Raw genomic sequence first — 14067 nt, forward strand, 5'->3', positions numbered from 1 at the left:
AAGAAGTGAGAGAGAGAGATGAGAAAACTGATAGAGTGAGCCCTGTTGGTATTGAGGAGGACAAGTATTCCAGACAATGGGAATTGCAAGAGCAAAGTCCCTGGGGCCGACTTGGCCTTGCACATTAAAGAAATAAGCATTCTATTGTGGGGTAGAAGTTGTCAGAGGGATTAGTAGGGGCAGGAGGCAAACATGAAGAACATTTCGGTTATTGAAAATGTTTTGACTTTTATTCTGATAAGTATAAGTATTTCATCAGAGGAGAGGATGTGATCTGTCTGAAAGGAGCATTCCAGCTGCTTCATGGAGAATAGACTGTAGACAAGATCAGAAGCTGGGAAACTAGTTAGGAGTTGAGAGCAACAATCCAGGGCAGAAAAAATGGTGGCCTGGGCCAGGTTGCTTGAGGTGGGAGTGGTGAGAGGTAGTTGGATTCTGGTTATAAATTAAAGGTAGGACAAAGCAGTATGTAATGATGGCTTGGATATCCTGTAACAAAAATAGAAGTCAAGAACGACTCCAAGGTTTTTGGCCTAAGCAACTACAGCAATGGAGTGGTGCTTACCCAGATGGGAATTAACAAGGTGGGGAGTTCAATTTGGGGCCTGTTAAATTTGGGATGTCTATGAAGCTGTGTCCTGAGCAAGTGGGAGGAGGAGCTGGTGTACCGGCGGAGGGGCTGGCCTTAGACGGGAACGTGGGGCATGGACAGGCCTTCCACGTACCAGGAAGGAAGGTGAGGTGTACAGGGACAGAGGCAGTGACTAGAAAAGGGAGCCGTGAAGACCTGGGGAAGATTTGTAACTGCTTCTAGCTTCTCAGTGAAATAGAAAGCCAGCTCAGCAGCTGAGAGTGAGGACAGAAGAAGGTGTGAGGAGGCTTTAAGATAGAGAAAGTGTGAAATAGTCTTCTATGACAGTGTTCTTCAATTTCAGCTCATGACCTAAATGTGAGTCTTAAAATCAGCTTAGTGATTTGAGATCAATTCAGTGATCAATTCTTTTAAAAAACAATTCTTTTAAAAAGTAAAATTTTAAAAGAGTTTGTTGCATGTATCAAGAGTGAGAATTGCTTAATAAAAGCTTTATTTCAGGTGTATGTGTGTGTCCTGGGTTGCAGCAAAATATTTTTAAACACACTGGCCCAGGGCAGTGGGAGGAAATGAACAAGGGACAGTCAAATTAAACTCAGGGAATGAGTTACTGGCCATACAATTAACATATTTTCATGTAAATATGATTAGAATATAGATTCATAAGAACTTGGCTTTAGACCTGCTAGAGGTCCACAACCCCTCTTCTCCCACCCACCCCTACCTCCACTATAGGAAACCTTTATGTTGGAATATTTTCAATGATGGGACACTCACCAGCTTAAAAGTTTTAGATTTCAGAATATAACTTTCTTTGCTATAAAAAGCAGGACCCTCACAACACTCTCTCAGATGTTAAAGCAGTGAGTAGAGGACCTGGCAGTGGAACTTCAGAATTTAGTGTACTTAATATGGAGTTTGACCTTATTACATAATACCAAACTTGATGGCTTTTTCCTTTTTGGAGAGCTCTAAATGCTCTAAAACAAAGCCAGTCTCAGCACACTAAGAAATCTTGTTTTTATTCAAACTTCAGCCCAGAACGGCACCATTTAGCTTTTAAACGTATGCTCTCTTTTCTTACATTGCACTAACTGCAATTTTAATGGATGATTGAGCTAACTTTCGTGCCTACATTTTCAAGATTTGTCATTGGATCTGCAGATGAGTCCAATCAAATATAACGTTACTTAGAAATAAAATTCTTCATTTCAATACTTTATATGCCTCAGTTGCTGAATATTTTCCGTGCAAAATAGCTTAATGAATAATAGTAATATGTCAATAGGTGCTGTGAAAATGGCCATTTATATTTTTAATTCTAAAGAGCTCAGGTTATCTTCTAGACATTGTAATTTAGAATAAAAAAGGAATTCTCCAGTTTTATATTTTGCTTGTTAAAAACGGTTTTGAGATTATTAACTCAAACCAATTTTCTATGTACCCACTGATTTCTAAACGATTTATGACCTGTTTTTAAAAAGTACCTTTTCCTTATTTAAAGGCAATGTCAAACTTAGTTTATTAGACAGGATATTAAACATAAATACATGGAATATATTTTCCCCTTGCATTGTTTTTCTCTTTCTTCTGTATTTATTCTGATTTATATAAATTTGAAACACTGAAGTAACAAAAGCAAAGTAAAAAGGGGATGAAATTTAACTAATAGAGAATGAATGAGGACTCATAAAAGTGTACACTCTTGCCTACATCAGTAAAAGTGTGCTCATTTATAACACTATTTAATATTAGTTCAGTTGTAAATCCAAATCAAGTAGAATCTGAACCCATTTTCAATTGCTTTTGAGATTATTAGCCTGTATTCCAGGATTCTTTCAATAGTTTCACTTCTCTAAACGCCAAGAAAAAGTTAAAATTGCAAAACAGGAACATGAAATCCATATCTTACTAGTATGGATCCCTCTGCTATTCCTTTACCTAGACCCTCATACATATATTTTTTTCTCTATGTAAAATGTTTCTTTAGGAAATACACAGGTTTAGTTCCTCTTCTGTTGCTTCCAACAAGAGCTCTACCATGGAAAGCTCTCTCTCCCCTTCCATTTTGCAAGTCTCAATAAGTCTGTTGCTGAGTCAGAACCTCCTTTTCCCCCCTGATGTGAGAAATCTTTCTCCCTTGGAAATTCATAACGCTTCGGAAATGTTTAAATTAGAGTCTCCCTAGGGGAAAGGGGCGGGGATGCCAGAATGAATGTGGTGGGGAGGAATCCCACCCACTGCAGTCCCGACGGCAACACACGAAACGGTTTCTGAAACAGGAGGACTTGGAGCGGGCCCAGGGTTACCAAGGGAGCTCGCCTCGGAACCCATTATATGCATGTCTGTGTGTAAATAACCGCACGGAGCCGCGGTGGGTTCCAGGGACTTTGTTCCTCATTACTTAAGTGAAAATGTATGGTATATGGCCGGGCCTTCGTGTTTACCCTACAGAAAATACTTTCACGCGGCTGCGGGAGGGTGGATAACAGTACTCGGCACGAGAGGCTAAAAACAGAAACCGGAGCGAAAAGGAGACGCTTTCTAGGGCGACGAGGAGGGCTGCGAGTCTGGGCCATGGCGGGGCCAGAGGCGTGGGCGACGCGCTCCGCAGTCAGCAAGGCTGGCGGAGCCCCGCACAGGCGGGTCGGCAAGAGGCCTCCTGCGCAGAGCCCGGAGGGCAGCAGGGGCCAGGTCCCCGCTCCCTCGCGCTGCGGGACACGAGCGGCCGCCGACACTGAAAGCCACTAACCGGCCTCAGTTTCCCCGGCTGGCCAGCGCCGCATAGGGCAGCCCCTGTCCCTGCGACCAAGGCTCCTGTGACCGAAGACGAAGCGGAGGTGACAAGGAGGCAGGGAGGGCCCCGAGGGCGACTGGACGGGGGGAAAGTACCGCGTGCGACCTGCTGAAGGTTCAGCGAGGACCCAGAGCCGGGAGGGGCGGTTGCCCAGTAACCGTCCGCGCCCCCCGCGCGTGCTCGCCGTCGTGCGCGCGCGCCGGGCGCACAGGCCTCTTCGGCCGCCCGCCGCCTCAACCGGCCTCTCCTTTCCCCGGGCGCAGGGGAAGCCCGAGGAGACGCGCCGCTCGCGCCCGCGCTCTCCCGCCCTCCCAAGAGCGCTCGCGCGCCCCCGGCCGAGCCTGCATATTAATAAGGGGCGGGACGGGGGCGGGGCAGCGGGGGCGCCGCGGCCTCGAGCCCGCGCGTGCCGGGGCGCACCGCGGGGGGCGGTGCGATTGTGAGGTGGCGCTGACGCACGTTCCGGGGTTCTTAAGCGGCGAGGGCGGCGGCGGCGGCGGCTGCGCCCGAGCAGGTCTCGGGAGGTGGCGGTCATTGCCGCGAGGGGTGGCGGGGCCGAAGTAGGTGCCCCTGGCTCAGTCACGGTGTCCCTCTCTCACTGACTCCCCCTCCTTCCACCAAGGCCGCACCGCCCCAGATCCGGCGGCTTCTTAGGCGGGGCAGCGGACGGGGTGCGTCTCCTCCCGCTGCCGCCGGCCTGATAAATGAGGGACTTCGGGTTTGGGGTGCTGCAAACCGCCCGGCTCCGAAGCAGCAGTCCCGGGTCCCTGTTCAGCGGCGGGGCGTACCGTCCCTACGCCGCTGGAGCCGCGGCGGCCGCCGCCCCGTCACCCTCCGCCACGCCTTTCGGCCCGCTCTCGCCGCTGCCGTTGCCTGTCACCGGCTTCTCGGAGGCCGCCTCCCCCTTCCCTATCCCCTTCGGCTGCGGCGGCGCGGACAGCTCGGTCGCCACCGCTTCCTCTTCCTCCCCGTTCCCGGCGCATCAGCAGACCATGCAGGATGAACTGCTGCTGAGGCTGACACAGCAGCCGGCGAGGCCACTCTCGGGGGCGGAGGCCACGGAGAAACTCCCCAACCACCACCCCGGCGGCGGCACGAACGCGGGTGTGACCCACCTCCTCCCCTCCCAGGACTTCAAACCGAGTCTGCACCACCCCTCCTCCTCCGCCTCCTCCTGCTGCTGCTGCCGCACCTCCTCCCCGCAGGACTTCAGTAAGCGGCAGCAGCAGCAGCTGAGCAGCCAGAAGAGGAAAGAGTTCAGCCCTCCCCGCCTTCCCCACCCTCTGGACTCGAAGCCGCCGCCGCCGCTCCACTGCCCCGGCCGGTTCGGCTCGCCGCCGCCGCCCGGCCAGCTCCTCCAGCCGGCGCAGCTCGCCCAGCGCCAGCCGCAACAGCAGCAACAACAGCAGCAGTTCAGCCTCCCGCACCCGCAGCACCTCCCGCCGCAGGACTTCGCCCCGCAGCAGCGCCCGGCCGACCTGCCCCCGCTCCCGCAGCTCCAGCCTTCGCCGCCTGCAGCCCCGCGGCGCCGCCACGGAGGCGCGGGCAGCCCTCGCAAGACCCCGGCCGTGGGCGAGGGCAGCGCCGCCGAGCCCCCCAATGCGGGCTTGGCCCCCTCGACGCCGCCGGTGAACCCCGCGCCGGGCTCCATGGAGTCCCCCAACCATCCTCTGCTCAACAGTCCCAGTAACCTCCTGCCTGGCGGGGCTCTCGGCGCGGGCGCCTTCAGCAGCCTGCAGAGCCCGGACCTTCCGCACCCGGGCGGCGGCGGCGGCGGCAGCGGGGGCGGGGGGCCCCCCGGCGGCGGAGGGGGAGGCGGCTCCGCGTCGCCGCCGCCGCCGCTGCCCGGCTTCGGCACCCCCTGGTCGGTGCAGACCGCGTCGCCGCCGCCCCAGCCCCAGCCCCAGCCGCCGCCGCCCCAGCAGCAGCCGCCGCCTCCGCCCCAGCAGCCGCCGCAGCCGCAGCCGGGTTCGTCGGCCGCCACCCCGGGTGGCGGCGGCGGCGGCGGCGGCGGCGGCTCGCTCAGCGCCCTGCCGCCGCCCAGCCCCGATTCGGAGAACGGCTTCTACCCCGGGCTGCCGTCGTCCATGAACCCGGCCTTCTTCCCGAGCTTCTCGCCCGTGTCCCCGCACGGCTGTGCTGGGCTCAGCGTGCCGGCGGGCGGCGGCGGCGGGGGCGGCGGCGGCGGCTTCGGGGGCCCCTTCTCGGCGGCCGCCGTGCCCCCGCCACCGCCGCCCGCCATGAATTTACCTCAGCAGCAGCAGCCCCCGCCGCCCGCGGCGCCGCAGCAGCCTCAGAGCCGGAGGTCACCCGTCAGCCCGCAGCTCCAGCAGCAGCACCAGGCGGCCGCTGCCGCCTTCCTGCAGCAGAGGAACTCCTACAACCACCACCAGGTACGGCGGGCGACGGCCCGGCTGCGCCGCGAGGCCGGGGAGACTGCGGGCGGGGGCGGCCGGAGACCGGGCTCGGCCCGGCGCGGCCCCGAGGGGCAGTTGCGAGGGCCCCTCGCCCGACCGAGTAGGACCCGGAGGGCGGAAAAGGGCGACGGGACTCGGGACACCAGACCCTGGCGGGGCGTGAGGGCTGTGGCCACCGTGGGCTGTGGGGCTCCAGAGTCGGGTCCGGCTGGAAGTGGCCCCGGCCGGGCGCCCCCTCGAAAGCCCCGGCGTGGCGGTGGGTCTAGGGCAGGGGCGGAATGGCGCCGGGGCGGGGGCGGGGGGCGGCCGGGCGCGACGTCCCTCTCGTACCTCGTACGGGGCGACCCCGGGGCCCGGCCGGCGCCCCCTGGCCTGGTGAGCGGCCGTCCGGCTTTCTCGAGCCCCGGAGACACGGCGAGACGGCCGGGGTTCGGGGGTCGGAGGACCTGGGGTCGGGGACGCGGGACCAGCGGGCTCGGGCGGCGGCCTCGGGGAGGGGGGGCAGCGGCCGTGGGAAGCGAACCCGGGAAGGAGGAGAATGATTACCGGAGACTGTGCGTGTGGTCAGCCCGTGACCTTTCGCCGTCGTCCAATGAGGGAACGGGCGGAAAAGCTTTTTTTCTTTTGAGTTTGTATCATTCTTAATTGGCCGGCGAGACCTGTCGCGGGCGAGGCAGTTGCCGCCCGCACAACCTACCGGGACCAGGGTCGGCGAGGAGCGTCCCGGCCGCGCTCCTCCTGCCCACCTGCCTCCCGACGTGGGTCGGTCCCCCCGAGCTGTCAGATGGTTAAGACTGAGATGCTCCAAGACGGTTTTATTTTCTGTGCTTTTTAATGTTTGGGTACTATTTTGTAGGTTTTAAAACGAAACGAGTCTGCTATTTGTGTGTTACCTTGAAGAGAAGACTTTCACTTTTTTCTTTTTTTTCTTTTCTCTCTCTCTCTTTTTTTTTTTTTTTTTTTTTGGTGGCCTTAACCTTCTCTTGAATGATAGGGTGTGTGTATTTTAAGTGGGTAGTATAATTATGAAATCACAGCAGGCAGGTTTTTTTATTCATCCGAGCCCTTTGAGATTCAAGGTCTGTTTTGTTATCCTCTCAAAACAACGTTTGAGTGGCCGCTGGTTTGGTTAATTGACATTGAAGGAGTATTTTGTTGTTCTTTTTTGATCTAGTCAGCATTTATTATAGTGATCATTCTGTCTAAGGTCAATTTCGTGATTAAAGGTTGAGAGGGAAGCAAGATTGGACCTTAACCACTACTTACGTACTCATATAACTTTTTCCATTGCCCAGTTAAAGTTTTTAAGGGTTACCCTTTTAAAAAGGTGAATACTATCTAATTTAACCAAAATAACAGTTAACAGTTTATTTAAATTAACCAGAATAACAACAGTTTTTGTTGAATCACTGGTTTCTTCCTGAGGAAGGAGAATGTGGCCTATAAGGGTTGAAAATAGTTAATTTTGAAATAGTATTCCCCTTTTCCATGATTTACATAATCTTGAGCAACTGTCTTTTGGGTGTCAGGGTCTTCGTTTTTTAACTGGAAACTTGCCACAGAAAATTATCTGTAGGTATTTTTGTATTCTTAAGGCCTTGGTATATCACTAGAAGACCATATACCAAGATCCATATTTAACTATAATCTGCTTTTTGTCAAAAGATGGGTCTTGCAATGGAGTGTAAGAGGTCACAGCTGTTATATGGAATTTTAGGTCACTGGAAGAGAACTTTGAGCACTGCATCAGTGATGAAAGTAAGGTCCTGAAGAATGGAATATGTCCGTGGTCCCTTAGCTATCCTTTTGAACTACATAGAAGGGGAAAGGGTAGTATATATTCATGATTATATTAGCATTAAAAAAATTTTAATAAGTAATAGGCACTACAGACCAGGTTTGCAGAAAAAAAATAAGCAGGTTTAATATTAAGAGTGCTTGACTTAAAATAACTTATTGACTTATAGTTAAGTGCACGACCCATACTCCCTTTGGCTAAATTTTGGCACAAAATTATTAAATTATAAGCTTATTGACTGTAAAATTGCTAGCAATTAATACTTTTCACAATCTACAGTTGTAGCCTCTTGGTGAATTTTTCATTCTTTGATGACTTAACTTTTCTTGCTATTGGTTAGAGTTTGGAATATTACTTTACTTTTGAAAATGAATAAAGTTCATGGAGACTTGTATTACTAAGATCTTTACTAGAATGATCAAAGTATATAGTTGTTTATCTTAGTGTATCCACCTATGGGTAATATCAGATAATTATTTAACAGTTCATGGATAATTAAGTGAAGTAAAAACTATGAAAATTTAAAAGACACTACATTAAAACCGGAATAAAATATCTTAAAAGTTGAATAAGCAGTGCAAAAAAAAAGACATATTTGCTATATTTTCCCTATCTCAAAAGGCATTTTTAATCTGTGCAGTAGAATAACACCAAATGTTATTATCCACTTTTGCAGTGGTACAGTTTGTTTTAGAAACCTAAAGTCTAGATATTTCACTCATATGATTGGTATATTTTAATTGATAACGATCATATTTTTAGTTCTGTGCTTAGCGGAACATAGTTGCTTTAAGATCATAGTGTAGGTTATATCTGTAAGGATCTTCAAAGTTAATTTCAATTTTAAAGTATTTTTTTCTTCATATCTGTCATTTATACAGTTCTCTCTAAAGGGGAAAAAAAAAGTAACTGCATGGTTCTATTTTAATGAGTGTCATGAAATATCTACTTGATTCATTATAATTTATAGTAGACAAGAGTATGAAAACTCAGCATTAAATGAATATGTTTTCATAAGCAAGATGTCAAGCCTATTACTTTTTATAAACTAGTTATGATATATTCTGTTGCCTTTATATATTTCATTTTTTTAAGATCATATAAATTCTTAGCTCAGGCCTAAATTTGAATTATAAACTCTTTAAATGCTTATAATTTAAATAGATGTATTTTCCCCAGCCTCTTCTAAAACAATCTCCTTGGAGCAACCATCAAAGCAGTGGCTGGGGCACTGGAAGTATGTCGTGGGGAGCAATGCATGGCAGAGATCATCGTAGAACTGGAAACATGGGAATTCCAGGAACTATGAATCAGATATCTCCATTGAAGAAACCGTTTTCTGGTAATGTCATAGCACCGCCGAAATTTACTCGCTCTACTCCATCACTGACTCCAAAATCTTGGATTGAAGATAATGTGTTCAGAACAGACAACAATAGTAATACGCTCTTACCCTTACAGGTAAGAATGGTATGTAAATGGCCTTATTTCTAATGTTAATCTTTCAAAATAGGAAATTGGGGGTGGCAGTAGTAATAGTATGGTAAAATTAACGGATTAAAAAAGAGAAAGCTCTAATTTTTAAGCATATAATTTGATTATCAAAGGATAAAATACCTATACAAAAAAATTGAGACTAAAAAAATCTCTAAACACATAATAGAAAATAAGCTTCATAAAGTGTAGAAAACCCTGCTGTATTTCTTAAATTCATATTGAAGCTCTCACTTGGCAGCTCCTTAAGAATGCCTTAATTCATTAATCTTTAACAGGCCACCAAAATGAGTTTCTCCTCCAGTATAGCTGAACTAAAATGTTTCGTAATTGTGCATAAATATAACTATGGTCAGCTGTATGTATATTCAAATGTAGGTAGTACAGCTACGATCATGAAGAAATAACATTAGGACTTTTTACATAGAATTAAAATTTGTTCACTGGTTCAGTGACTTTTTTTTTTCTAAATGTGGCCTAATACTTATAATGATTAGACATTTTTTTCAGGGCTTTTAATATTTTGCTGATATTATAGGTTAATAAAGTCCCCTTATGACTATTTAAAATGAGATATTTTTCCCTTAAAACTGTTAGAGGATGGAACAAGGAAACAAGATAGAAAAAACTTTGATTGTTTTTTTCTTTTCATTCTTCTTTTTTTTTTTTTTTTGTGGGTGGTTATGGGGAAGAGAACTGCTTATTTCTGATGAAAACTTCTATGCTATTGAAGGTGAGATCTAGTTTGCAGTTGCCAGCTTGGGGCTCAGATTCACTCCAAGATAGTTGGTGCACTGCAGCCGGAACATCCAGAATAGACCAGGTAGGCTGGACAGTGTATATTTTTCAGGATTTTGGCTAGGAGTTTAGTATTTGTATTATGAGTAGGATTTATTATTTATTTTCCAATTATACCTATTTAAGCATATGTCAGAGAGCATTAAAGCAATTTATTTTTAAAGGGTCACTTAAACTGTTTAATGTAAAATGCTTCATTTTTAAATTTAAAAGTAATTCATAATCATTTTGTATGTCCTAAACATAATAAATTTGTTTTTGGAGAAAGGAATCCTATACCCAAGAGCACCTGACTTTAAACATCAGTCAAACTGAACACATTTTATCTCTTTTCAGAATCATTTGCAATTAGGTATAAAATCATATGTTTACTTAATATCTAATCTTACATTTCATAAATGATATATAAAATTTTTTGGTAAACTTTTTTCATGAAATCTGCTGTATTTGTCTTGAGATGTATTTCTAAGAAAGCCCTTAGTTCAGGTCTTACCTTTATAAAAAACTTTATAGTATTTCTCTATTCTAAATTTTGTTACTGCTATTATATACTGTCTTCTTCCAAATAATCAGTTTCCTATGGAAAAGCTCTGAGTCGAAAAGCTGAGAGTCAGTCTTAATCAAATTACCTTCAAGTCCTTTGTGGTTACAAAATGCTATCTCTCTTCTGCAGATGAAATTTGAATGCATACTGGGTACCAGCTGATGAGAATTATTTCAGGACAAATAGAACACTCAGTCCTCACATAAGAGGATTCTTTCGTACAGAGCCCAAGTTTGAATGAGCATAGACTTGACATTGTGGGAGTCCACTGAAAGGAGCTCTGTTATCCTTAGTTACTTTATCAACATGAAATCATTTTACAAGTAAGGACTGTATAAATAGATTAATATTGCATTTGTAAATATCATTCTAACCTGGCAGGTTGGCAGTAACTTCAATAATCAACCATTAGCACTAGTTTTAAACAAGTCCTACCTACTTACCAAAGTAGTCCTGCCAGGGTCTCCACTTAGAAATAAGTAATTGTCTCATGTAATTTGTAATTTATTGTCTTGTTAATGTTGTAATGTTATCCATATATTTCTCTTCTCTACTCTGGCTCAGTTAGGCCATATTAGTGATATTTTTATGGTAGCACTTTTATGGTGTTCAAATTAAATACATAAATGCCTAGGAGATGGTATGTTAGAAGAGGAAAATTATAATAATTTTGAAGGTGGCAAGGGACATGTTTTTAGACAGGAAAGGACATAATTATTTGAAAAGCTTGTGCAGGAAGAAGCAAGAGGATATGTGCGAGGGATATATATCTATGGAGAAAGAAGATTAGCTCCCATGAGGATCCATGGGGGTGGGGGACAGATGTTGAGAAATTAGGTTATTAAGATAGCTTCAGTTGGTAGAATAATGCTAGAGTAGATAGAGGTGAAAATGAAAGGGAAATTTTCAAACTGGGCTCTGCAGAGGTGCCCCTGGGGCTGCCACAGGATGAGGGCCACAGGATGAGGGTGAGCCCTCCCACTTAGACTTCAAAGACTCTCTGCTCTTACCTATTTTATAACCTATGATTTTAGGTAAATTCATTTTAGGAAAAAGGATTTTGATGCTGAAGGTTAATTTTTTTTGGTAAACTGCTAAGATATTGGCATTCCCTGTGGACTCTTGATCCAGAGATGTGATGATGAAGTTGAAAAGAATGGTGAAGAAAAAGATAGTGGAAAGTAAACTGAACTAGAAGGAAAGGAGGTCTGAAACCTGAATCTTCTTATTCTTCCTTTCACAGTTTGTGACACTGGATGACACAGTCTATGGGCTTTCATCTCTTGGGGTCATAGTTTCCTTATCTATAAAAGGAAGACCTTGAACTAGATCGTGTAAGGCCTTTTTAGCCAGCTCTTATGATTTCTTTCATCTATTGTGGCCATTTCTTTTGCTCCCTGCTTCCTGCTCCCCCCTCCTTTATTTTTAGAATACAAGGGTCTTGGTTTATTGGGGAGGAAGCAGTGGGCATTGGTCCCAAGCAGTGGAGGTATCCTGTATGACCTCCCACGTGGTCTTAAAAGCAATGTTGTTGTATCCTTTGAGTACCCTAAGGGTACTTATTATACTAAATTTGTTCTGTGTTTCTATCTTTCCATAAAAGGTTGAGGTATTTGAAGTTGAGGTTCTTAGAAATACAGCAAAAGCTACAAACTGCATTTGGTATCTTAAACAGTTGGGTAGTTCCTCACTATTGGACAAAGTTAAAATTATAGAAAATACTTAGATGCTTAAATATCTGGGTAGATTATTTTCAGTCCTGATATTTTCTCATCATATATAACATTTTAATACCAATAAAATTTAGTTAACAAATACGTTGTTTAAAAACATTTAACTTTTTTATTTCTTTTGGTCTCAAATTGATTTAAGCCTAAAATGTACTAAATTCTAGAACTAAAGTCTTAATTCTTGTACCTGGCTTTAATTAAATATACCAAGAGCTGGACATGTAATTGAATTTAGTAAATGGGAAAGATTTTGTAGTTTTGTAGCTTTTATTTCAGTTGTATGTAAAATTTTTCAGATTGGCATTTCCTTATTTAAAATGGCCTATTTTTTTATGGAAAAGCTTTAAATTTAAAACTTCTTAAAAACAAATGTAAATTGTTATACACACTTCTGACTTTAAAATGAATGTTAGATAGTCTTATTAATTTCTTTAAGGCTAAGAATTACTTTTCTTTAAAATGCTATTAGCTAGTTACCCTTGCAAGAAGTCATACTCAAAAGTATAAATTCTAAATTACCTTAAAATTGAATCTTTCAGGTAGATAATAAGGCTACAGCATATTTATTCATTAATACTTGAATATTTTAAATCAAGAGTAAATATACTAGTAGTTGAGGTTATTACTTAGAAGTTTACATATGGAATATCAGTTTTTTGTAAACAAAGCAACATGATGCCTTCAAAATTGTAATATAGCCTGTGAAGGCTATGAGCGTTGGCCTGCTCTCTAGCTGGGGGATTATCTATATATTTAGCTCTAAACTTTTGGTCTTACAGAAGTTCTGCTTGCGGTTCCTGATCATGTCACATAAACTATCTTGAATTAATTGAAGATATTTTCTGCTAATCTTTAATATCCACGCTGTTATGGTAACATGATAAATGATAATATGGGGACCTCTCAGAAAAATACATTATTTGGAGACTTTATTCACCTTATACAAAAAAAAACAAGACCAAGTCCAATTTTTCATTTAATAAAACATTCCTTAAGTTGTGATTCTTAAATTAGATGAGTTATAGGGACATTAGTTGTTGTCAAACTGTCACACCTACTGAAAATGAGACAGAAAGGGACCTGTTATACCTGCTTAAGTAATGGATCCTTTTTATGTTTCCTATCCTTGTTCAGTTCTTTAATTGTACTTGATACATTCTTACCCCAAATATTTTCTACTTACCTTTCCATTTTATTTAACCATTGTGGATACTAGATTAGCTTTGGCCATTTGCGGCTTCAAAAATTTTTTTTTAATTTTTTTTGAAAATCACTGTTATAGTACTTTGTTGAGGATCAGAATAACGAAGAAAGGTCGAGAAATGTATATTCATTGTATATGTGGTAGTACTTTAATTACCCTTAGGATATATGGGTGAAATAGTGTTCTTTGCCTTAGAGAAGATGAAAGTCCAGCTGGATGAGTAAGAAATATCTGTGTGGAACAACTAGAGAGTATGAGATTGAGAGCCACGTTGTATAGTGAGGCAGAGCAACACATCATCTGCTAATTCAATATAGTGCGATAGCAGAATGTAATGAGAAATGTATAATCAGTGTTAAAATTGAGAACAATATTAGTACAAATTTGCTTTTTTATTTTAAAGGAAAAATTGGATGACTAAATACAAAAATACAACAAAAGTTGATCTACCTAGGCAGAAGAATATATGACCAAGCATTGGTATAACTTTAAATATGATGATGCATGTTTTTTCTATAATCCACCTCCTTTTTCTTAGGAAGGATACATCACTGTCAAAAGGAAAAGCTTCTACTTAATCACTTCTTTTGAAATAAAACAGGGTTTTGGATATGTCAAAGCAAAAATACAGCATCCCATTAAAAAGTTCCCTTTTAATTAAGTTCAAATTCCTTTTGTTGTATTTTAATATCA

The 14067-nt window shown here is 44.4% G+C and overlaps 1 protein-coding gene across 19 annotated transcripts in view; it reads left to right on the forward strand.

Moving 5' to 3' along the window:
• The first annotated feature begins 4093 nt into the window (after nt 1-4093).
• CPEB2 (cytoplasmic polyadenylation element binding protein 2) overlaps nt 4094-14067 on the forward strand; it is a 64232-nt gene continuing 54258 nt past the window's right edge. For 3 of the 19 annotated variants that reach the window (XM_073805052.1, XM_073805055.1, XM_073805057.1), the window contains exons 1-3: nt 4094-5782; nt 8769-9074; nt 9832-9921. In XM_073805052.1, the coding sequence (XP_073661153.1) occupies nt 4094-5782; nt 8769-9074; nt 9832-9921 (2085 nt within the window). Of the gene's footprint in view, nt 5783-7335; nt 7565-8768; nt 9075-9831; nt 9922-10619; nt 10764-14067 lie in introns of those variants that run through there. The other 16 variants (XM_073805059.1, XM_073805060.1, XM_073805062.1 and 13 more) reach the window with 9 other exon arrangements.

The sequence above is a fragment of the Tursiops truncatus genome, chromosome 5 (assembly GCF_011762595.2).
Source record: "Tursiops truncatus isolate mTurTru1 chromosome 5, mTurTru1.mat.Y, whole genome shotgun sequence".
In the NCBI taxonomy this organism is placed as follows: Eukaryota; Metazoa; Chordata; class Mammalia; order Artiodactyla; family Delphinidae; genus Tursiops; species Tursiops truncatus.